This window comes from Scyliorhinus torazame, chromosome 17, assembly GCF_047496885.1.
Source record: "Scyliorhinus torazame isolate Kashiwa2021f chromosome 17, sScyTor2.1, whole genome shotgun sequence".
NCBI lineage: Eukaryota > Metazoa > Chordata > Chondrichthyes > Carcharhiniformes > Scyliorhinidae > Scyliorhinus > Scyliorhinus torazame.
The window spans coordinates 178,876,283-178,902,382 of record NC_092723.1 but is presented as its reverse complement, the minus strand read 5'-3'; the positions used below and the strand labels follow the sequence as shown (position 1 = coordinate 178,902,382).

The 26,100-nt window shown below is 42.5% G+C and overlaps 1 protein-coding gene across 1 annotated transcript in view; it reads left to right on the top strand.

The window, feature by feature from the left end:
- The first annotated feature begins 81 nt into the window (after nt 1–81).
- The window catches only part of LOC140394450 (ubinuclein-1-like), an 84,226-nt gene continuing 58,207 nt past the window's right edge, over nt 82–26,100 (top strand). The window contains exons 1-3 of the mRNA XM_072481724.1: nt 82–532; nt 14,435–14,527; nt 16,472–16,567. Coding sequence (XP_072337825.1) covers nt 308–532; nt 14,435–14,527; nt 16,472–16,567 — 414 coding nt within the window. The 5' untranslated portion in view covers nt 82–307. The remainder of the gene's footprint in view (nt 533–14,434; nt 14,528–16,471; nt 16,568–26,100) is intronic.

Below are 26,100 nucleotides of genomic sequence, written 5' to 3'. Positions count from 1 at the left end.
GGAGGGTGAAGGAGAAAAAAAAACTTTTAAAATTGTGGCCCGAGGCGGCGACGGGAGAGTGGGCGCGCGCGCATGCGCGGCAGCCGGGCAAGATGGCGGCGGCCGAAGTTTGTCGGGTTTGTTTTTGTTGCTGTTGAAGGGATTGTGATTGTTCGGTTCCCTCCGCGCTCCCCACCACCACCCCCTCCTCGCAACCGCCGCCCAACAAACAAAAAAGAAGCGGGTCGAACCGGGAGAGGGTGAAGGAGCGAGGCGAAGGGGGGGGGAGCAGAGAGAAGGAGGGGGTCCCGCGCAGCCGGCCCGCAACATGGCCGAACCGCGACGAGTGTCCCTGACTACGTTGCCCGTCTCCGCTCCTCTCCTCAAGAAGAGAGAGGACGACGACGGGGAGGAGGCGGCGGCGGCCGCCGCCGGGCTGCTGGTGAAGGGGGAGATATCGGCCGTCACGTCGCGCCACACGCTGGCCCTCTCCGAGTCGAGCGAGAAGAGTTGCTCCGAGTTCTTTTACCCCGAGTTGATGCGAGTGCGGAAGGTGAGCTCTGCCCCGGGGCCCGCCAGAGTGTGCGGGTGTAAAGTTAACGGAGGTGGAGCCGATCTGGAACCTTCTAACCCCCCCCCCCCGGACAAACACCCACCGCTAATCTTAATTTGTGTTTTGTTTTTAAAAAGAAACCACTTACTCAAAAGGAGGTGCAAAGTCTCACGAGTTCTCCGGTCGCCGAATTAAAATTAGCTCGGCTCTCTCCTACTTAGTTGCCGTGAGTTTGCACCGACTTGTTTTGCTAATCCTGCTCAGCCAGTGTTGTCTTTTGGACAGATGGTCGTGCACACATCCGATCTGCCTGACGTAATCTGGAAACCACACTTGGTACCGTTTTGAGCTGCCCCATTAATTCTTAATTTTTGCGGCTGAAAGGTGCGTTGCCAGCACTAATCCTCCCCCCCCCCCCCTCCCTTTGCACAGATGAAGTGGAAACATTAATATTCTGCGTCCCACAGTGCTTTTTTTTCAAACGCGCTTGTTTACTGCCCAACGGTTTCACACACAATGATTTAAGGCGTCAACAATAATTGAAATAATGTGGTTTGATCAAGAAAACTGGAAAATGCATCCGCTCCAAAACGATGCGCACCATGGTCAAATACTTTTGCCTGCACGTAACAAAATGTCGTTTTGATGATCGAAACTGTAACACTCGTACTCAAATGCTGTCTAAATTCATGAGATTGGGCTTTGGGAATTTAAAAAAAACACAAAGTTTTGTTTACCTGCAGTTAGTTCCTTATGGGTTGGACAACCAAAGTAGCAGAAGGAACAAGATATGTCCCGATGAGGTGAGGGATGACAGTAACATTGGACTGAAAATCTAGAATCAAGTTTGGTCTGACTGGAGTTAAGTTAGAGCTTTCTCTTGACTTGGTTAGAGACTTCATCCAGTGAGCCTTGCTAAGCTTCATACCAATACTATAGCAGTAATGTACATGCAGCTGGGGTTTGGTACCCAGCCATCTTACTTGGCTTCCATAGAGTGAATTTTATTGTTAGAGTGAATTTTGTGTGTATGAATGCTGTAAGTGGAGCAACAAGGTAATGCCATTTGCAGTGTATATTGTGTGTATGAATGCTGTAAGTGGAGCAGCAAGGTAATATAGTGCTATTTGCAGTGCAAATGTTCAATCTTTAATTTGTATTTTGCCTGTAAAAAAAATACTTAAAAGTGGAGTAGTAGTTGAAATTTAACTATAAAAATTCAGACTTGATTGTAATATTGGGGGAATGAAGCAATGTTAGTGCATACTCCGTTTTGGTCAATGTTGTGCATAACCATGGTAACAATCTCTTTAAAAAATGAAGAGCTGTTGAGAAAAAACGATAAATACAAGGTTTCCACAATTTTGAAAAAAAGAACATCTAAAAGACTTAATCAGCCAAATTCTCATAATACTTTTTTTCCCCTGAATTTACTCAATTACAAATTTTACAGTTCAACATAGAAATACTCAGGTCTTATTTGAAGCAAGGTAGAATGGCAAATACTTAGAAATCAGTTTTCAGTATGTCGTGGTTGGGACGATAATCGGGCAAGTTTTCATCTGTTAAGGTTTGATTATTTCCTTCATTTGCTTTGGCAATTTGTACTCTGGCAAACCACAAAGAATGTTGGATTTATATTAGCTACTGTGCACATAAACACATATGTAATGGAGGTTGATTTTTGAGAAATGCCAAATCCATTAGTGTCAGTGGCCTCAACCAATGAATTGTCATTTTTTTGCCAACATTCTGTGAATCCACATATATTGTGAATCCTCTATGACTCTATTGGGGTGGCACGGTAGTACAGTGATTAGCACTGTAGCTTTACAGTGCCAGGGTCCCAGGTTCGATTCCCGGCTTGGGTCACTGTCTGTGTCGAGTCTGCACGTTATCCCAGTGTCTGCGTGGGATTCTCCGGGTGCTCCGGTTTCCTCCCACAAGTCCCAAAAGACATGATGTTAGGTGAATTGGACATTCTGAATTCTCCCTCTGTGCACCCGAACAGGTGCCAGAATGTGGCGACTAGGGGCTTTTCACAGTAATGTGCAGTATTAATGTAAGCCTACTTGTGACAATAAAGATCATTATTGCTGGGAAAAGGGATTAGCATACTTGGGTGGATGTTTTTGACTGGCGCAGACACAATGGGCCGAAGGGCCTTTTCTGTGCTGTCGCCCTCTATGACTATAATTTCCTCAAATCTATTTTGCAGACTGGCTGATCAAAAAAGTAAACAGGCCAAATCATTATTTCAGGAAACTCTTCTAAATACAGCAAATGCTTATATCTTGCGAAAATTGAATTTTCTGAGGCACATCACAAATGGACTGGTGACCGCAATCAACTTTGGCTCACCTAAGTTACAATATATATAATGGCTGTCAGTTAGACGGCTTAAATAGAAAATGTAGCCCCAATCAGTCCTTAGCAGTGTTAATCCTCCATGCGAGTATATCATTCTATTCACACTTACCCAGCCTTTTCTCATGTCCTTTCAACACCTTTTTCCTTTGCTCACCCATCCAGTCCAAATGCTGACAATTTCTCTCTTAGCCACAGATGCTGGAATTGAATTTCATAGCTGGAATTGAATTCCATAGCCTCTGTGAAGAGGATTCTCCTGCCCCATCCTCTAAAACTCTTGCATAATATCTTCTATACATCACCTCTCATTCTAGCTCCCAACACTCTACTTTTAACTACCTGTCTCATCCTTGCAACATTTTACACACTCCTGTTTTGTCATTATATTCGCTGCTGAGGTAAAGAATGGCAGTCCGACTAGAAGATCCTTGAATGCGACAAGAAGAAAAAGGTTTTGATTGACATAATGAGGTTGTCACCGCTCAAATCAAATCATTCTATGAATGCAGTTCCGCTGCCTGGAGAAAATATTTTAATTAAGAGCTCTTGTTCCTTCGCCAAATACAAATCTATTTTCATATTGGGAATTCATTTACCAGAAACATAATGGCAAACAAGCTTATGAATAGATGGGAGGGGAGATGGGTTCTTCTTATTGATCCTGGTCTTATCAATATCACCCTGGCAAACATTGAAGTAAGTGACCAGTATTGCACATTGAGTGGAGTTGGTACAGTTGCCATTGAATTCCTGTTGCAAGTTCATTTAATATAGTACCAGATTCAGATATGTTAACAGAAGTTGTCTCATGCATAAGTTCACTTGATGGATTGCCCTTCGAACATTTCTCCATGCTAGATTCCCTGCTGCAGATAAATAGCTGGATCTTATTTGAGTATAAAATTAATTCTTGACACTTAATTTATATGTGTTAATAAGTTGAACTCTGATTATTTTTGATAGCGATATAACTTGCCTGCATTGCCATATGCTCAGCTATTTTTTGTGGACAAAATTCCGGTTACATTTCTGATTTATGGAGTTATATGGAGAGTGCAAATTCTGTGTTTGGACATTTCATTCTGTGTGGTGTGACAAACGCAGGATTTTAGATAAAATAGATAAACATTTGGCAATTTAAGGGTTAACAGCCTGGATTAGAGTGTTTGACTACAGCAGTCTTTTTTTTAATGTTCTTTTGCAAGACCATAAAGTTTTTAGGAGCCAGAGGTGAAATTGACCAGAGTACAAACAGTCTGGGTAAATGCAGACCGGGGGAGTCCCTGGGGAGTACATGTGTTTTCAGCCTGGAGCGTTAATTTGTTTTCAGCTTGGGGAAATTATGCAATTGGTGGGTGGATCTAAGGTATTTAAACATTTTGAGAAAGCTTTGGAGTTGAGTTCTCATCTGGCAACCCTTTAGTCCACATGTAAGGTCTTTTGCACTCACAGTAGGATAGTTTTAAATATATAATAGTATTTAAAGCAGAGGAGACTTGTCTCAGGACAAGGGAAAGGCTGAAAAGAAACAGTTGAAACTGTTTTTTGAAGACATTCAGCCAGAGTCTGCAGAGGTTCTAACAGGAACCAAATCTGTTCTGGAAATCAAGTATTACTCTGTGCCATTGGGATGTGGGGTGGGTTTCCTTTCTTCTTGTTTACTTGGGGAGTAGAGATGGTAATTAAGGGTATTTTGTATATACTCTATTGAGTAGTATTGTTTATGGGTTAATTGTAACCTATTTTTGGGTGTGATGTTAAAGAATTTAATATTGTATTAATAGTAAAATTAAAATACCAAATCCCTATTTCTTTGTGCAATTACTTCTTTCAATGCAGTTTTATAAAATAAGATATTGGGGTTTGGTCCAGTATCCCAGCCACTGTTGGGGTCTGGGATCCTAATAATGGCATTGCATATACTTTTGCTTGGGGTTAGCATCAGATGTTTATGTGAACATTTGAAATATTTAAAATAGCCCAATTCAATCCTCCATTTTAATGCCCATTTGGATTTGTTTATTGTCACGTGTACCGTGGTACAGTGAAAAGTATTGTTCTGCGTACCAGACAGGTAATTCCATACATGAGAAATACACAATGCAAGTACATAGACTCAGGCATTGGGTGAAGCATACAAGAGTGTGGTACTACTCAGTAGAGAAGATGTGTGAAGAGATTGGACAATAGTTCCCTTTTATTCTTTACTCTTGCAGACTAAATAAATAAATCAGAAATGCGATCTGTGTTTGAGTTAATAAAAGTTCAGTATTTCATAATTTGTGATGCACCTTAATTTGTTTTAATGTCAGGTGATCCTTTATCATTCTGTGTCATGAAGTGATTTTTACAGTGGATTGCTCCCGTGATTTTGTTACGTGCATTTTGTAGCAGAGATATCAAGCCAAGAGTTACACAGAAATTGTGCTAACCTGATGAATGCTGCTCTCTCAGGAAAACTGAAAGAAAAGTAGGAAACGTGGATTAATAGATTTCTCTTTAGACCCTTGTTGTGAAGAAACATTTGAGTTTGCCATGAGGGAAGGTTTTTCCTCTTTCCTCCCCCTTCCCACTTCAAATGGTTTATCATCAACTGTTCTCAAGTTTGTGAATAGAAGTGTTCTTGTTTGGATGGACATGGCAGCTGTATCTTTCACAATGGTGGTGAGGCATCTTCTGTCCTTGTGGTTTGCCCATTTCCCATACGCAAATTAGAACAATAAAAACACAGTAAGCTCAGGATATGACTTTGAAAGTGAAATTAATGCTAATCTCATTACTTGAATTGTAAGATATGAATCGCTATCCTTTTTTTCATCATTCCACCTCAACTTCTCACTCCACTATCGCTGACTCTCACCTCTCCCCATTCCTCTGTTTCTTTCCTTGCCCTTCCACAAGGCACCCTTTCTGATCTTTTTACCATTGTATCCAATTGATTTTGGTTGTTTAGCATACTTGTTTTCATTTGTCACAATTCTAATGCTGATTTCTGACATGGGCACAAAATAAATTCAGTAGGCTGAATTAACATTTCAATTCAATATTATTATAATCTTGTCATGGAAATATATATATTAAGCTATATTTATGCTTACTAATGTTGGTTTATTTTGCTAAAACAACATAGCATACCCTCTGTTTCTGTAGTACATTTTGTTAGAACCTGTTACATTTGCCCACTGGAAGCATTGGTGTGTTTGTATGTAAAAGGTTGAGTACAATAGAGAATTTATTTTGTGATACAAGAAAAGTGATTAACTAGCTAAGCCAGCATTGCTGTGCTCAGAATTGAACCAATGTATGGGTTTGCATTCAGAGTTCCAGTAAGACAATTACACTTCAATGCTTCAAAGCTTAATAGTTTATGTTGAAGGTTCTGTGTGGACATTGTTTCCATTGTATTCTTTAACAGTATTAACAACCTTGATGTTTGAGGCTCTAGCTGGCAGTAAAAACAAATGCCCGCTATAAATAGCAGCTTTCACAGATCTAGACAATGTGTTATAAAAATTAATGGCCTGTGAATCTATTCTATGACTGGTGATTGATAGTCAAAACAAAATTGAATAACCCCAATATATTAATAACCAACCTACATGGACCCTTAACAGTAATAATGCCACTGAAAATCTTATCCGTGCCTTTATCATCTCCCAGGTTCAATTCGTTCAATACTCTCCTGTGTTCCATGCTCTTGTAAAAACAGCTTATCCAAAATTCTGCTTTTATACCAACCATACCAAATCCCTTTTGCCTATCACCCCTCTTCTTGCTGACCTACAGCAGCTTTATTGTACGACATTCTGAAGGGGGAGGGTAGACAGCCAGTTCTCGTGGTATACATTGGTACAAATAACATGTTTTTTTTAATTAAAAAAGGATGAGGTCCTAAAAGTAGAACACGGAGCTAGGAAGCAAGTTGAAATGTAGGACCTCCAAGGTGGTTGTTTCAGGATTATTACCAATGCCACATGCTTGTCTATGCAGAAACAGCAGGACATATAGGATGAATATGTGACTGAAAATGTGGTGTGAGGGGAAGGGTTTCAGATTCCTGGGGCAATGGGACTGATTATGTAAGCATTCTATGATCTATTCTGGGGGAGGTAAGACCAGTACAAATTGGATGGGTTACACCTGGGCAGGAACGGGTCTGCTGTCCTTTGCGGGGGATGAGGGTTTAAATTAATTTGGCAGGGGGGTGGGAACCGATGTAAGGGTTCACAGCAGGAGAAATCAAGAACAAGAAAGGCAACAAGGAGAATTGGAACAGTGATAGGCAGAGACATTAAGGGCACAATAAAAAATAGACGGGCCGGGTCAAGGAACGTTAAAAGAACGGTTTTGTACCTGAACACTCAAAGTGTTCAGAATAAAATATAATATAGCCTTGATGAATTAGTTGCGCAGATAGATGTGAAGGGGTATGATATAGTTGAGATTATGAGACATGCCTCCAAGGATGGGAACTAAACATTGAGGGCTATTCAGTTTTTAGGTAGGACAGACAGAAAGGAAAAGGTGGTGGAGTTACATTGTTGATTAAATAAGATATTGATGCAATATAGAGGAAAGATATGAGCACAGACGATGTGGAATCTGTATGGGTTGAGTTAAGAAACACCAGGGGGTTTAAAAAAAAACATTCGTAGTGGTGGTATACAGACCACTGGGCTGGTTTAGCACAGTGGGCTAGACAGCTGGCTTGTAATCCGAACAAGGCCAGCAGCGTGGGTTCAATTCCCGTACCGGCCTCCCCGAACAGGTGCCAGAATGTGGTGACTAGGGGCTTTTCACAGTAACTTAATTGAAGCCTACTTGTGACAATAAGCGATTATTATTGCTAAACTGTAGTGATGTTGGGAATAATATATAATAATCTTTATTGTCACAAGTAGGCTTATAGTAACATAGCATTAGACAGGAAATCAGAGATGTATGTGATAAAGGAGCATCTGTGATTATGGGTGACTTTAATCTGCATATAGATTGGGTAAGTCAAATTAGTCACCATACAATAGAGGAACAATTTCTGGAGTGTATATGGGATGGTTTTCTGGACCAATACATTGAGGAACTAACAAGGGAACAGGCCATCTTGGACTGGGAATTGTGCAATGAGAATGGATTAGTTGAGAATGGATTAGTTGGCAATCTAGTTGTGAGAGAACCCTTGGGGATGAGTGGCCATAATATGATAGAATTCTTTATCAATGTGGATAGTGAGGTAACCAAACAGAAAATGCTGGAAAATCTCAGCAGGTCTGGCAGCATCTGTAGGGACAGAAAAGAGCTAACTTTTTTTGAGACCAGATGACCTTTTGTCAAAAGCCATGGGTTTGACAAAGGGTCATCTGGACTCTTAGCATTAGCTCTTTTCTCTCCCGACATATGTTGCCACACCTGCTGAGATTTTCCAGCATTTTCTCTTGGGTTTCAGATTTCCGCATCTGCAGTAATTTGCTTTTATATGGATAGTGAGGTAGTTGATTCTGAAACTAGGGTCCTGAATCTCAATAAAGGTAACAATGGTGAAGATACTGGCGGGTAGGCCTCCCGAAGGTGGTAGGTGACGATCAGACCGGGTTCGTGAGAGGGAGGCAGCTCTTTTCAAAAGGTATTGAATGTGGTTATGGCACCGGCAGGGGGGAAGGAAACAGGTGGTTGTGGCATTGGACACTGAGAAGGCGTTTGACTGGGTAGAATGGGGGTACTTGATGGCAGTTCTAGAGCGGTTTGGGATTGGACCAAGGTTTGTGGACTGGGTAAAGCTACTATATAAGGAGCCGAGGGCGAGTGTCCGCACAAATAACATCAGCTCGAGATACTTTTCTCTCCACTGTGGGACTAGGCAGGGATGTCCTATGTCCCCCCTGCTGTTTGCACTTACGATTGAGCCGTTGGCCATCGCATTAAGAAGTTCGGGGGTATGGAAAGGAATAGTGCGGGGGGTGGGGGACAGAGCATAGGGTGTCCTTATATGCCGATGTCTTGCTGTTATAGTTGTCGGAACCGAGTGTGTCAATAGGTGGAATATTGGAGCTGCTTCGGGTGTTTGGATCTTTCTCGGGGTACAAACTAAGTCTAGACCAGAGTGAGTATTTTGTGGTGTCTCTGCTGGGAATGGGGGCGGGGAGGGGGGGGGCTGCCACTCCGTAGGGCAAGGACTCAGTTCAGATACCTGGAAGTGCAGGTTGCCTGGGAGTGGGGGGTGGGGGGGGTTTGGGCTTCGCAGGTACAACATTTCTAGTTTGGTGGGGAGAGTGAAATCTGATCTGGCGAGGTGGGATGGTCTCCCTCTGTCTCTGGCGGGTCGGGTACAGGTGGTTAAAATGAACGTGTTGCCGCGATTTCTGTTTATTTTCCAATGCCTGCCGATTTTCCTGCCAAAGGCATTCTTCAGAGAGGTTGAAGGAATGATTACCTCATTCATATGGGGAGTGAAGGTGGCCAGAGTTAGAAAGGTGCTGCTGCAGAGGGGAAGGCAGGCAGGGGGTTTGGGTCTTCCGAACCTCATGTATTACTACTGGGCGGCGAATGTGGAGAAGGTGCAGAGCTGGGTCAGAGGGGTTGATTCCCAGTGGGTCAGAATGGAGGAGAGTTTGTGCAAGGGGTCGGGGCTGAAAGCACTAGCAACAGTGCCGCTCCCGAAGGCCCTGGGGAAATACTCGGAGTCCGGTAATAATAGCTTCATTGAGAATTTGGAGGCAGTTTCACCAACACTTCGGGTTGGGGGTAGGGTCAAGGGAAATGCCGATTCGGGGGAACCACAGATTTGAGCCAGGGAAGTGGATGGAAATTTTCGGAAATGGGAGGAGAAGGGGATTAAGACACTAAAAGATTTGTTTCTTCGGGGTCGGTTGCAGGATTGAAGGAGCTGGAAGCGATGTATGGGCTGGAGCAGGGGTAAATGTTTAGATACATGCAGGTTCGAGATTTTGACAGAAAGGAGATACAGAGCTTCCCGGTGGAGCCGGCCTCCACATTACTGGAAGAGGTGCTGACGACAGGGGGACTGGAGAAGAGGGTAGTGAAGGCTACGGATTACGGAGCTAATTTGGAAGAGGAGAAGGCACCACTGGAAGAGATCAAAGCAAAGTGGGAGGAAGAGTTAGATGGGGATATGGAGGAGGGGTTCTGGTGTGACGGAGAGTGAACGCCTCCACCTTGTGCGCGAGGTTGGGGCTGATACAGCTGAAGGTGGTATGTAGAGCACATCTCACAAGAGGGGGTAGAAGATGTGTGTGAACGTTGCGGGGAGGACCCCGCAAACCTCATTCATATGGTTTGGTCCTGTCCAAAGCTGGAGGATTACTGGAAGGAGGTTTTTAGGGTAATCTCTAAAGTGGTGCACGTGAAACCGGACCCGGGCCCTCAGGAGGCCATATTCAGGGTGTCGGACCAGCCGAGGTTGGAAAGGGGGGGCGGAGGCAGATGTTGTAGCCTTCACCTCGTTGATCGCCCGAAGGCGGATCCTGGTGGCATAGAGAGCAACCTCTCCACCCTGTGCCCTGGCGTGGTGGGGGGACCTGTTGGAATTCTTGACTCTTGAGAAGGTTAAGTTTGAACTGAGGGGAAGGATGGAGGGGTTCTACAATTCATGGGCATTATTCATTATGCACTTTCAAGAACTGGATAACATCGAACATTAGTTGGGGCGTGTGGGTGGGAGGGTTGGGGGAGGGGGGCTGTGTGTGTTAATGGTGACGATGGGTGATTCCTGATTCCCTTTTGTCATTTGTTTATATGAACTTTCGGCCTAATGTTTGGGGTTTAGTGGGAGGATGGGATCGCTGTTATCGATATGGGGATTGACATATTTGGCACTGATTATTGTTTATTGTTGGTGGATGTAAATTTGGGAGAAAATGTGAAAAAGAAGGAGAATAAAAATATTATTTTTAAAAGGTAACAATGATGGTGTGAGGCAAGAGTTGACTATGATGGACAGGGAAACATTACTAAAAGGAAGGACAGTGACCAAAGACGCAGGTCAGCATGCGAGGAGAAGGTAGAACTTAATAGTTTGAACAGGCAGGACCAGTCTAATGATAACAAAGCGGAAAGGAAATATAGATGACAGGGGGAGTGAACGTTGGGGATGAGGCTGAGTGTTATCAGAGTTGGAATCAGAACTAGGAACAGGAGTAGGCCATCTGGCCCTTCGAGCCTGCTACACCATTCAACGAGATCATGGCTGATCTTTTGTGGACTCGGCTCCACTTTCCACCCAAACACCATAACCCTTTATTTCTTTCTAACTTCCTCAGGTCTGTTTCTTAGGTTCCAACCTCCTTCACACTATCATTGATAGTCACATCTTCAGTTACCTCAACGTCATGTTCTGGGATTCTCTCCCAAGTCCCTTTGCCTCTTCCCATTCTTCTTTAACACCCAGCTTTTGATCACACTTCTTAACCTCTTGGCTTGGCATCCATCTTTTTGGAATTCCTCTGGGGGAAAAAACCTTGTTTCAAAGCCATCTATACCTTGAGGCTGAGCTTGCTATCGTGGGTGGTCCAATGCGCACACTTCCCAGCTGTTGACGTCAAAGCTGATCTTCAAGTAGGCTATCAGTGTATTTTTGAAATGTTTCTGCTGGTCACCCTGTGTTCTTTAACCAGAGGCAAACTAGGAATAGAGAACTCATTTCATAAGGTGAGTGTTCTGGGCAACATGTTGGCACAGTGGTTGGCACTGCTGCATCACCGCGCCAGGGACCCAGGTTTGATTCTGGCCTTGTCTGTCTATGTGGAGTTTGCATGTTCTCCTCATGTCTGTTTGGGTTCCTCCAGTTTCCTCCCACAGTCCAAAGATGTGCAGGTTATGTGGATTGATCATGATCAATTGCCCCTTCGTACCCAGGAATGGACTGGTTAGGTTGCGGGATAGGGTGGGGTGGCAGGGGAGTGGACCTAGGTAGAATGCTCTTTAGAAGGTTGATGCGGTCGATGCAGACCAAATGGCCGCCTCCTACACTGTAGGGATTCTATGATTTTCTACATTAAAGGCATTATGCAAAAGATATTGTTGCATATTGACCTGGCCTATTCCTTTAAAAGCACTGATTAGGTAGTCTCCAAGGAGAGGTGATCAAAATAAGCCATGAGATCAATTAAGAGATTGTTGTTGAAAGTCTGTCTGGATTTCTGCTGCTTGGCTTCTCATTATCTCAGCGACCTTTCAAGGTGAGAAAAAACAGCAGGGAATAACAAGTGTTCTTTCATACACTGATTCGTTGGGTGTTTAATACAAGTTATTACACTGGAAAGCTTTGAGTATGTTGAAAACTATTCAGTAGATAATTGTGAGGGGTATATAGATGGAAGGAAGATGGGTATTTGTCAGTGAACAAAGGTAGTAATCCAGTTGATTGGAGTTTGATACCACAGATTGCAATAAGCTGTCTGATTCTGTTTGGCATTGCATTAATTCCTCCGTTCACATGCTGTTATTATATAGGCATATAAGAATAACTATTTTTCATGGTGGTGTTTTGTGCTCCCATTCTTGAAGGTAAAAATAACATTGCTCCATGAAGAAGAAGTATGTGTGTGTGTGGAATCTTCAGAAAAAGTTTCTGATTTGTGAATTGTTACCAACACTTGACATATAGGATATTAAAGAGTTAAAAGCATCAAAAGAGGGGAGAAGCTGATTACCCCATCTGTTCTGATTTTAAGATACGTTTTATATTATAAATATAATCTAGGCATTGGTTATATCTGGTTGTTTTGACTTCCTGAGAGAGAGATGTAGAGAGAGAGAGAGGGAGCAAACTGTTGAACTGGTCTTCTGACTTTTAATATTTAGCCTTAAAAACATTTTGGAAGCAGTCCCAGTTTGAGTGGTTGATCTCTTCTGTAAGTGATGAACTGGCATATGTGCACAGTGCATAAATTCCCTGGTTCCTCTGGCTTTTGGCACTTGTTCTTGAGATACTATACGGAAGAGATAGGCAGTGATTCATGTGGTATCTGAATGCTGTGTGTTTGTGCACACTGTTCTTCTGTTGCTGTACTGTAGTACCAGCTTGTGTGTGTGTATATATAGCAAAATATAAAGAACAAAATATTTAATTTTTGTGCTTATGACTGACTAAATGTTCCTTTGTGGAATTTGTGTATTTTTGAACACAGCTTGTTACTTTGATAACTTGAAAAAATCTATTCATTCACTAGTGTCACACAACTACTCAAAATAGAAAAAAAAACTTTGCTCTTCCAAATGCTAAATTGGCCTCCATTGGGGGAAAAAATGAGAATTGGACACTTTAAATTTAAAACAAAAAATGTAAATGGTTTCTCTGATTCTGGAAGGATGCTAATGCATGCTTTGTTGAAGAATAGTCTTTTGTGCAGACAGCAGATAGATTTGTTTTTTAAACGTAGCTGTTGCATGACTGTACATTTGATACACCCAAGCCTCATGAAATTGTGCAGCTGAACAGCTGATAGAAAATAAGATAAACTGCAAATTTATGAACTTTGCATGTTGTGCTGTTAGAAATTAATGTTCCCAGCTCAAAAATAAGAACATTGCAGACTAAAGATGGAAAATTATTATTGCTTGATTGGCATATCACATAATCCTGCAGATTATGAGTTAATTGGAAATTCTGTGGATCTTGAGTCTGCTGTCCTTGATTTTTGTGCACCTATTAGCCATCATCTAGTCTGTGTTTATTTCATCTGAACACACTTATGTGATATAGTAACACTTTTTTATCCCAAGCTTGAAGTATAATGGTGTAAAATATGAACTGACTCATTTCAATGTTCCTTCCTTGGAGGCCTTTTCAGGAGATGTGTTCACAAACCAATGTTTCAATTTCTGTATGACGGGAAGGGCCAATTTAATCCAGTTTCTTTAGGCTTTGGATACTATCTACTAGCAAACATAATGTTTTGGGTTGGTAGTTACTGTACTGGTTGGAAGATCTGGTTGTGGTTAACAATGGGAGTATCCCCTGCATGCTCCACCTTTTGCTCCACCTTGCTTTGGAATTGAAAGCACCTCAATGGTCTGATTAATACTACACTCCTGTATGCTTCACCCGGTGCCGGTGTCTATGTATTTTCATTGTGTACTTTCTGTTGCCTTATTACATATTTTCTTTTCATGTACTAAATGATCTGTTTGAGTTGCATGCAGAAAAATACTTTTCACCGTACCTTGGTACATGTGACAATAAACAAATCCAATGTGTGTGTGTCAGAGCACATACACAATGCAGTGCACGTACAAGGTGTCCCAGATTTCGGGTGGCGTTCATGCAATCAGCTGCTGTGAATGAAATAATGGTCCTTGTTGCATTCATATGTATCGGCAGATTAGGCCCTACAATACCCAAAAACGATATGCACCTCCATGTACCAGGTTCTAGAGCAGTATTGTGCATCTCCCTATTAGTGAGGAGTATGTGAAGAATGGAGGAACCTGGGGAAAGCAGATATTGAAAAGCATGACAATTGTTTTTGCGTTCCATACATGACATGGTACTGATTTTTGCTTTTTATTTTAATTTAGAAAGACGCAGCTAAACATTTAGATGCTCCGTTTAATGCTGACCGGAGGGGAGAAGAAATTGAGGCTTTGGCTAAAAAGTTTGAAGAAAAATATGTGAGTCTTATTTGCTGCTGTACTATTTCATCAGCTAACTCATCCAGACAATTTTAAAAAAACTTTTTAAAAATAAATTACGAGGACCCAATTCATTTTTTTCCAATTAAGGGGCAATTTAGCGTGGCCAATCCACCTACCCTGCACACATTTGGGTTGTGGGGGCGAAACCCATGCAAACACGGGGAGAATGTGCAAACTCCACACGGACAGTGAGCCCAGAGCCGGGATCGAACCCGGGACCTCAGCACCGCGAGGCAGCAGGGCTCACCACTGTGCCACCGTGCTGCCCATTCATCCAGACAATTTTACTTGAATTTTCATTGCAACCTTCAGAATGAAAACTTATTTTTTTAACGATGGTTAAACCTGAAATGCTGCACTACTGGACCTGTTTGTCAAGCTTTTAATATTGGACGCGTTTAAGTATTACATATCCGATGGGATTGGTTTTAAAATCTCTCATCCCAACAGATATCCCAATTGAAGTAGAGACTTCTATTTAAGATCATCTCATTATAAGTTGATTTTGTGGGTTTCTTCTCCTACATTTGAAGCAGCAGAGCAGATTCCATGATTGGGGAACGCAACGGACGGACTGAAATGGGTTTATCGCACAAAATGAGGAATGAATATTTATGGTTCATTTGCAATGGATTATCTTTGAAACTGCTGTTTAACTTTCAAGATATCACAATGGGCACATATGCATATCCCTTATCAGCAGCCATTTAACCTGTCTTTCTCCTCTTTCCCCCCCCCCCCCCCCCCCCCATCCCAACACTATTGCTGATGCATTTATTTAATCCCTTGCCACGTCCACGTTTTAAGCTTCCTGTTAATGCAATAACCAGGCAAATGTTTCTTTCACTTTCCAATGTATTCATTAGCCTGTGTGCTGAATAAATTGCCACATGACTGCACCAGAAGTACAGCAGCTCTTTTTCTGGAGCATGCACCAGCTGTCTACAGTGTTAAACTCCCACAGAGTTCAGTGCTTACTGTCACAAATATTTGAAATGTAAATTTGGGCCAGTGGCCTTTTTAACAGACTCTGGTTGTGGTGCCCTGCAAGTGTGGCAATCGTGATCCATAAATTTCTGGTTCCCTAGTGTCGCATTCAGGGGTTACCCCAATGATGCGATGTGGAATCCCGCGAGGACGTTCCCATGTAAGGGTTTATATGGCAATTGGACAGAAGTGTTAACTTCCTCTGGACAATGCGCTGGACTGGGAACCATCCAACAGAAGTGAATTAAATAGGGGGTTCGATGGTTCTGCCAGTATTACCCTGATAGCTAGTCTGAAAGAGTCTGAGGAGAAAAATCACTTCTACCTCCAGAATAACTATTTAAAAATCCAGACACAGCCTCATGCGGGGTAACCCCCCCCCCCCCCCCCCCCCAAACCCCCCGGACTGATATTCATAATTTCACAATATTCTCTTGGAGATTACTATGTGGTAGTGCCAGGAGTCACTAAAAATGGTTAACAAGTCATGACATGAATGCTCCTCCAATGGCCATAACCATATCATACCAAATTATTTGATGGTTAGTCTTGTATATCTAGAGACCTTTGTGAGCTTGTTACAGCCCATACATTTGAGCATTGGTGACACCCACACTCGCTAAACACAAGTCTTGCGCTGGACATCAAACCCATCAATCAGAGTTAGAGCCTCTGATCTCCATTTGCCGGGACGGGAACATGGTTCAAACCCTTCAACTTCTGACTCGAGTGGGAGTGCTGTCCTAAATCAAAGGCTGCTTGATCTACTGCGTGAAGTGATTGAATTTGATGCAGGCGAACTGCATTCAGAACTTAGTAGAGAAAGGTTGACTGGCCCTAGCGGCATGGAACTGAAGTAAGAGACTGATTGAATAAATAAGTAGCACCAGTACAATTAATGATGTCTGTTCATGTATAGTTTTTACATTTTAGGGCCTAAAGAAGCGCAGGAAGGATCGTATCCAGGATCTTATCGACATGGGTTATGGATATGATGAAACTGACCCATTTATAGATAACTCCGAAGCTGTAAGTAAACACAGTTAATGAGTACTGCCCATAAATAACATTGACCACTCTTCAAAAATAATTCATTGGCTGTGAAGCATTTATGATGTCCTGAGGAAATGAGAAGCAGTATTTAAATGCAAGTCTTTCATTCTTTCCTTTCTTCCCTCCTTTCTTTTCCTCCAGCAACAAATTCCATTTCAACACTTCCATTTAGTAATTGGCAAGAATACATACATGTATGCACAGAAAGCAATTCTGACCATTTTTCCCCCCCCCCGGTCTCTTAAAAGAAATACTTCTAATAGCGTGTACCGGCCTCTCTGGTTCTTGCTTCAAGATGTCAGTAATTTTATGACATTGCCTTTTGCGTTTTATGAATAAAGTAAGGCTAAAATATATTGAAAAGCAATGCTATTTGCAAAGCTTTTAGTCTTGGTGTCATTGGGTACTTTCTGTACCTGTGTGAGATATTTAACGTTTTTTCCATGTTGGTAATTGGGCATTTTCTGAGCACTGTGTACTAAATAGCATGAAAGGGAAAGCAATCCCTTTTTATTATGGAAAGAGAATGTCGCCTGGTCTCTAGGGTGTTGGCTGAGGAGAGGTTGAGTAAACTAGGATTGTTTTTACTGGGAAGCTGGAGGCCGAGGGGAGAGCTGATAGAGGTCTACGAAATTAATGAGAGGCATAGACCGGGTGGATAGTCAGAGGCTTTTTCCAAGGGTGGAAGTGTCAATAACATTACAGCACAGGAACAGGCCCTTCGGCCCACCAAGTCTGCGCCGATCCAGATTCCTTATTTTTACCTACTACTTAGTGCCCAAACGATCTGTATCCCTTTATTCCCCGCCCATTCGTGTGTCTATCAAGATGCATGTTCAAAGTTGCTATCGTGCCGGCCGCCACTCCCTCCACTGGCAACGCGTTCCAGGCTCCCACCACCCTCTACGTGAAAAACTTACCCCCTCTCACTTTGAACCTGTGTCCCTTTGCAATTGAGCCTTCCACCCTGAGAAAAAGTTTCTGACTAGTATACCTCTTATAATTTTGTCGACCTCAGTCAGGTCTCCCCTCAGCCTCCATCTTTCCAACGAAAACAATCCGAGTTTATTCATAGCTAAAAAGAGATTAAAAGGTTCTATAAAGAAAGCTTGGCTGGTGTAATCAGTATGTCATGGTCGTGTTTACTGGTACAAAAACATCAATAATTAAAATGGACAATTGCCTATATTAGTCTAAACCAATAACCATTAAAAATTTGTATTAAAGTCAATCTCAAATGTTCCCAAAAAGTGTCTTAACTGCTCTGTTTATTTTGGACAGGAATAACTGTGTTCACTCGTGGTTCCAATCATTAAGGTGCACTGAATTAATTTAATGACATTTTTAAGATAAACTTCACTTCCCTTCTCTAATTTGAGATGCATATTTAGTGTTCATGAACACTGCCCTCAGATTTTCTCCTTTTCACTGAGTTTTCTCAAGTAGGAACAAATCTGGGAAGAAGTAGGAAAAACTGGGGAAGCTGTACTCCTCTTGAAAAACAGGGCTAATATTTATAATTGTGGAAGAAAACTGCTCACGGCCAACTAACAAGAATCATAATTGTTTTTTTATATTAATGCCTTCACATATAGCCAGTCAATCGCATTTCACACTAAGTGGTGGAATTTGAACTTTAGATCTATTTCTATAGTTGGAACATTCAGTGTCTTGGTGACATTATCTAACCTGTTGTACTGGCTGCTTTTCATGTTCAGTTTTTAATAATGCTCCCATCTGGCAGAGAGCTGGCAACACATTGAATGTAAATGAACTGAATATTCCAAACTTCACTGGGGATTATTTTGATAAGACTAGCTCGAAGAATGTGAGTATGATTTGGCTTACAAATTGTGGGATTTGGTTCCTAGGAACAAGTTAAAAGTCCAAAGCTTACCCCTTTGTGGTAGATAATATAGGTGGTGTATATTCAAGTCTCTCCTGTTCCCAAAGTCATATAATTGCTTCTTTGTTGATACATTTATGGGGTTGCTTGTTGTGCATAAAGAAACCCTCCCGGTTTGTAGGTACTGCTGCGTCCCATATATCCCATCACCAATCTTGGGGTCTATGTTCATAGATCTTTGAAAGTTGCCACTCAAGTGGATAGAGCTGTGAAGAAGGCCTATGGTGTGCTAGCGTTCATTAGCAGAGGGACTGAATTTAAGAGCCGTGAGGTGATGATGCAACTGTACAAAACCTTGGTAAGGCCACATTTGGAGTACTGTGTGCAGTTCTGGTTGCCTCATTTTAGGAAGGATGTGGAAGCTTTGGAAAAGGTGCAAAGGAGATTTACCAGGATGTTGCCTGGAATGGAGAGTAGGTCTTACGAGGAAAGGTTGAGGGTGCTAGGGCTTTTCTCATTAGAACGGAGAAGGATGAGGGTAGACTTAATAGAGGTTTATAAAATGATCAGGGGAATAGATAGAGTAGACAGTCCTTTTTCCCGGGTAGAACAAACCATGACAAGGGGACATAAATTTAAGGTGAATGGTGGAAGATACAGGGGGGATGTCAGAGGTAGGTTCTTTACCCAGAGAGTAGTGTTAGGGTTAGGGAGCATGGAATGCACTGCCTGTGGAAGTAGTTGAGTTGGAAACATTAGGGACCTTCAAGCGGCTATTGGATAGGTACATGGATTACGGTAGAATGATGAGGTGTAAATTAATTTGTTCTTAATCTAGGACCAAAGTTCGGCACAACATCGTGGGCCGAAGGGCCTGTTCTGTGCTGTATTTTCTATGATCTATGTTCAATCACCTAAGAGGCAGTGAGATTTAGGAGCTGTAATTAACAGGCCTTGGCTCACAGGTTCAGCTGATAGATAGAGTGCGTTAGATATGCTTGGATCATGCTACTTTATTATAACCCAACTACCTATCACAGAGATTTGGAGTAAGGTGGTAGGTTCTTGAGCAGAAAAAGTCACATATAAATTACCATCCCCGAGTGTTGCAGACATAAATCGACATTGAGGAAAGGCAGTGCATCATAGGACAGGAATCAGAATGGTGACTTTTAGGAAGAAGCAGCGAGAGTAATGTAACATTTGTAAGGATTCAGGACAACTTTGGGGAAAATAATTAAATAAAGTCCAATACATCAAGTACATATGGTTCCCTAGTAGCTCCCTAATCTTAAAACTGAAATAGGGAATGAGGGCAAACGGAAGCATGAGAAAGTCATGCAGTCTTTGCCAGTGCTTTTCTTTTCATAAGCCACTCAATCAAAAGCCACTCAGTCAAAAGCTATCTCTTGCTCAATATCCACACTTGAGTAATCTTCTATTTCTGATTTTTTTTTTTTCTCCCGAAAGCTTTACTTCAACAGCAGTTTTGGCAGAGAGTTTTAGATTCTAACCACGCTTGATGTAAATCTTTTTTCAAACCTTCCTTTCATTATTCTTAATTTTCTATTTTCTCGTTTCTGTTGCTCAGTGCAATGGTAACAATATGATGATATAAAACTTTGTAACTTTGCTATTCATAATCTTGGAAACTTCTACCAGGTCTCCCCTTACCTTTAGAAGTTTTAGAGAACAGTCTCTCTCTCTCTCTCTCTCTCTCTCTCTCCAAAACTGTAACTTCTAATTTCCTGAACGTTTCAATGAATCTGTCCTGCATCTTTTCTATTGCAAGAACTCAGATTGATGTTTTATGGTGTTATCTACCTTTTAATGACCTGGGTATCTGCACATCAAAGTGTCTCTGCTCATTCACTAAGTTTAAAACTTTACCTTTTATGGTATTAATAACACTGCTTTCACAGAACTCGCTGTCTTTCTAAGGTAGCAAAATAATACTTCTTGTCAACCTGAAAATTTGACTTTCTTTCTTCACAATGCTGAATTCCTTTTTCCTTGAATTTAGAGTACTCAATTTGTTTTTGCCAATTAAGAGACAATTTAGCGTGGCCAATCCACCTAGCCTGCACATCTTTGGGTTGTGGGGGTGAGACCCACGCAGACACTGGGAGAATGTGCAAACTCCACAGTGACCTGGGGCCGGAATCGAACCCGGGTCCTCCGCGCCGTGAGGCAGCTTGCACCACTGTGCCGCCCCAACAATGCTGAATTCCAATTGATTATTCTGTATTTCATACTTCATTCAAGCAGAATGGTGAATAGTAACATAACCATGTTTAAAATAATTGTTAAAGTTGGCTCTTTCTTCATTTTCATAGACGGTAATATGGTTAATTTTTTTCCCGTTTAGCTGAGATACTGCACAAGCTATTTGGCCTATCCAAATCTCTTTTGAGGTTTGAGATATTCTTGCAGATTTGGAAAGGACAGGCTGATAAACATCTTCAAAATAATTAACCATAAATTAAATTCAAGTGAGCTGCTACTCATTGAACAAAATATGCAGAATGTTTTTATTTGAATTGATAGGCTCGGCTCAACTCCTGTTCTCTGTTTCAGCGAATTATTTCCAAAAATTAACTTAGTGTTTTGTGAATAAGGCTGGTTTTTAATACATTAACTATTGTGGCAGAATTGGATAAAGTCAGTACTGAGTTAATTTGACCATTCGGCCCATCGAGTCTGTTCTGCCATTCGATCGTGGCTGATATGTTCCTCATCCCCATTCCGCTCCCTTATCCTCATAATCCCTGATCCCCTAATGAATCAAGAAATCCCCTTTTTGGCTTCCGGTGGCCATGGAGTGAGTGGTCGTACATTTGGTGGCTCCTGCTTGAGGTGGAATTGTTTGGTCCTTGTTACCCACTCACAGGGGTGTTTGCTGGTACGAAGCAAAGGAACAGATATAGCTAAAAATTCTCCTTAGGGTGGGCATGTCTCAGCCCAATCAAACAGTGCAACTGTAAGACCAGGGGCTTTCGAGGAGTGCAGAAGAAAGATAGATGGCGGAAAGCTCTGTGGTGCCATTCCCCACTCAGTGGTCCACGGAACAGTTGGTGGAATTTTTGACGGTCAAGTTTCAACAGCATAGGCAGGAGGCCTCAGAAGACCTGGCTACGGTGGCGGACCCGATTCGGGCAGCCATTGAGAGATTAGAGGCACATAGTGCGTCACTTCAAAAAGTGGAAGAGTCAGTTGCGGACCCTGAGGATCGGTTGGCCTCATTAGTGGCAGAGATGACGCTGGTGGCAGAGGGCTAAAGGAACTGAGGGAGAAAGTGGATGATTTGGCGAATCGGCCAAGGAGGCGGAATATCCTGATTGTGGGATTGCCTGAAGGCATAGATGGAATACAGGCCACAAAGTAGGTAGCTATCATGCGTTCTTCAACCGCTCCCCCACCCCGAGGTGGATCAAGCTCACAGGTCTCTTGAGGAGAAGGGCGAAGAACGATGGGTACGACAGCACAGACACTTAGACAAAGAGAAGATTCTACGGCAGGTGAAGGAGACAGAAGTGCACCTGGGAAGGGAATGTGATTAGGATCTACCAGGATTTTGGTGCGGAGTAGGCGAAGTGCCGGCTGGTTTAACGGGGTCAAAACGGTCCTGCTCAAGGAAGGAGTGAGGTTTGGAATGTTGTACCCAGCCCAGTTGTGGATCATGTACCAGGGCCAGGCATTCTGCATGGATGCGCCGGAGAAGGCAAGCAGGTTTTTGCGAGACCATAGACTTGGGGACTTGTAAGAACTTTGGCCTATGGAGATACCAGTGGGGAGAGTGTTGGCATTTTTCAGTTGGGTTGAATAGGGTGTTTTAGGCATTTGATCAGCAGTTGTATAGTACGGAGCCCCCAGGAGGGGATGAGAACATGAGACGGTTTTTGGATGGGCTGGAGTTCCTGAGGATGGATGAGGCGGTACAGGGGCTGGGGGAAGCGATGCAGTCAGGAGGCAGGGAAGGCCCCGGGTCCGGATGGGTTCCCTGCAGAGGTTAAGAGGTATGGATGGGAGCTGGGGCCCCTGTTAGTGGAGGTGTACAATGAATCGATGGGGAGGAGTGAGCTTCCCCTCCACGCTGTCTATCCCGCACCTTTTATAGAAAGATAAGGACCCGGAGCAGTGTGGATCATACCGCCCAAAATTGGTTGTTGAATGTGAATGCAAAGTTATTGGCGAAGGTGCTGGCGGTGTGGATAGAGAATTGTGTGTCGGGGTGATGTGGGAGGACCAGACAGGGTTCGTGAAGGGATGGCAGCTATCGGCCAATGTTCAGAGGTTATTGAATGTAATAATGATGCCCTCGATGGGCAGGGAAGTGGAGGTGGTTGTGTCAATGGATGCAGAGATTGTGTTTGACTGTATGGAGCAGCTGTACTTATTCGAGGTGTTGGGGCGGTTCGGGTTTGGGCAGGAGTTTGTAGACTGGATGAGATTGTTGTTTAAGGCTCCGAAGGTGCGTCTGTGTGCAGACCAGTAGTGTCAATTCGGAGTATTTCGGGCTGCATCAGGGGACGAGGTCGAGATGTCTGCTCTCCCTTTGCTCTTCACCCGTGCCATTGGCAATGGCACTTCGGGCTTCAAGGGGGTGGCGCATCAAGTCTCTTTATATGCTAATGACCTCGTGTTATATGTTGCGAATTCAGTTGAAAGTTTTGCCAGGATTATGGGGATCTTGGGGGAGTTTAGTCTTTTTTCCGGGTCTAAGCTCAATATGGGGAAAAGTGAGGTATTCCTGATAAACACCTGGGGTCGAGGGAGGGAGTTTAAGGAGGTTGCCGTTTCGGGTTGTCGGAGTGGGTTTTTAGTATCTTGGGATACTTGTGGCACACAGCGGGGCCCAGCTGCACAAGCTGAATCTGGCAAAACTGGTGGAGGGGAATGATGGAGGACTTTAGGAGGTGGGATGTGTTGCTTTTGTTGTTGGCTGGAAGGGGCCAGACGGTAAAGATGATGGTGCTGCCAAAGGTTTTGTTCGTGTTTCAGAATCTCCCGATATTCGTGCCCAAGTCATTCTTTAGCAGGGTGAATAGGATGATACTGGAGTTTGTGGGTGGGTAAGGTTCCCCGGGCCAGGACGGCCTGGAAAAGGATTGTGTGTGTGTGTGTGGGGGGGGGGGGGGGGGGGCTAGCGCTGTCGAATCTGCAGAATTATTATTAGGGGAGAGCATAACTATGGTATGGAAGTGGATGGTGGAGGAGAGGTCGGCGTGGGAATGGATGGAGGTGGCTTTGTGTAAAGGGACCAGTCTGAGGGCGCCATTATTCCCGTAACAGCCTCCCCGAACAGGCGCCGGAATGTGGCGACTAGGGGCTTTTCACAGTAACTTCATTTGAAGCCTACTTTTGACAATAAACGATTTTCATTTCATTTCATTATTGACACCTCTTCCGTTCCCAATGGTCAGGACAGCCTACTCCCGGGTTGGTTCCACAACATATTGTTCCAAGAAAAAATCTCTTATACATTTAATGAACTCTCCCTTGAGGCTACCCATGCCAATTTAATTAATCCAGTCTATGTGAATATTAAAATCACCCATGATTATTGCCTTTCTTACAAGCCGCCAGTATTTCCTGGTTTATACTGTGCCCCACTGCGAACTACTGTTTGGGGACCTATAGATTACCCCAACCAGGGATTACTTCCCTTTGTTATTTCTTATTTCTACCCAGACTGATTCCACATCTCAGACTCCAATGCTTATATCTTTTTTTTTAAGGGGCAATTTAGCGTGGCCAATCCACCTACCACCTATCTCATTATAACAATGATCCCTTTCTTTACCAGCAAAGCTACACTACTGAGTATCCTTGGATATTCAATTCCCAGATGATGGATCTCTGTGTCGATTCAGAACCCTGGATACCCTTTATCCCTTCTCAGTCCCCAAATAACAGAGGTCAAGTCTGTGATTTTTGGCAAAGTCCACTTGTACTTTATTTGTCAGCTGTGCCACTGGTAAACTTGTTTTTAATACAACATTTAGGAAGCTCCGACTAGCCCTGCAGCAAGCTAGTCAGATTAATTGTCTTTAGCGAATACAGTAGTTGAGTTTTCATTAAATTACAGATCGTGGTAATTCTTCAAATCATAATACACAGGATAACATAGTGATCTAAACAAAAGAAAGATGGCGATTAGCAAGCAGCAAAGAAATGGGTTTCAGAAATATAGATAGGGTGATTCCGGAATGAGTTTTTCCATCACGGTAAGTGATTCTTAAGGAGATTATCTTAAGGTCTGTCCTTTTTACTTCTGATTGGCTTTAACTAATTTTTATAATTCACTCAATTCGACCAAACTGTCTGTCTATCAATTTAAGAGATATATGTATTTACATATATTGGTGCCAATTTCCCGTTCCATCGCTTGTCAATTTAATTAGAAAAACACCGTTTTTTGTTAAGAAATTATCAGTCCTAGGCTGGCTGTTACAATAGAAACGAGACTATTCGTACTGGACGGCCGCCCATTTTTTTTACCATACAATGGGGTCTTTTAGCTAGTTGACGTCACTGGCCTTGCAGTCTCAAGCAACTTGCAAAATGTGAAACCTAAAAATTAAAGAGAATTATCTGGATTAACCCTTAGTGGATTCCCAGCTATTGTTGCACTGAAGTAATGCTTAATATGATTATAGTTAATTATTCTTAATGATTTCTCAGTTAAACCTCTATCATCTTCCCTTACTCTCATGGTTATAGCTGATTAGAAAAGTCAATTTCTATCACCAGATCTGGTCTCTTGTGACCACGTCTCCGTAATCGCCACCAAATCCTACCCTTTTGACTCTGTGCCATTAACTCAACAATTTTGATCCGAATGAATTGTGCATTTAGATACAAAGCTTTTAAATGTGTTCTATTGTCAAATTTTCCATCTCTTTTATAATTCCTTGTTGCAAAAAGACATTTAACTGTTTTTTATTCTTCAGACATTGCTCAAACCTAAGCGGGAATTGGTAATTTTTTGGCTCTGGGTGCTAGTTTGAGTGATGCTCAGATTTCCTGCTGGTAAAGTACAGAGCAATGTCAACCCCGCACTAAATTTTGAAATCCAACGATTGCTTGGTGTCACTATCAAGTTTTTTTAAAAGTGCATCTACTATCTGGAGCAGGAGCTCAATATCCGATTGTCCTTACCAAGAAGGAGTATTTTTTTCACCCTAATAACAAAAAGGAGAACATACTTTTTAGAAACTCCAATCCTGTCAACAAATGCCACAATCTGCCTAATTGGAAGTGGTGGTGTATCTTTTTGTTAGTAGGTTTGACAATACAAGTACATCATAAAACAGGAATGATCCTTATGCTTTGCTATAAACCAAATTTCGCTATCACTATCCTTGCTGTCATCCAGTCGCAATGCAAGGGAAGGATTTCCATTACAGTGCATTTATCATCATCAGTCACAAAATACCAACAGTTGGCAGAGAGGGGTATGGAAAATATTTTGAGGAGCAGCAACAAAAAGCAAAATTATCCAGCGAACCGAATGGATAAGACAGCCAACACATTGCTGCAGAACAATTTTGGGGATTTCAACATTTTACTGAGCTATAGTTTCATTGTCACGGTGTATGATTTAAAAAGAGTTTCTCCAGTGGTACTACAGTTTACGGCACATTCGGCCGACTACTGTATG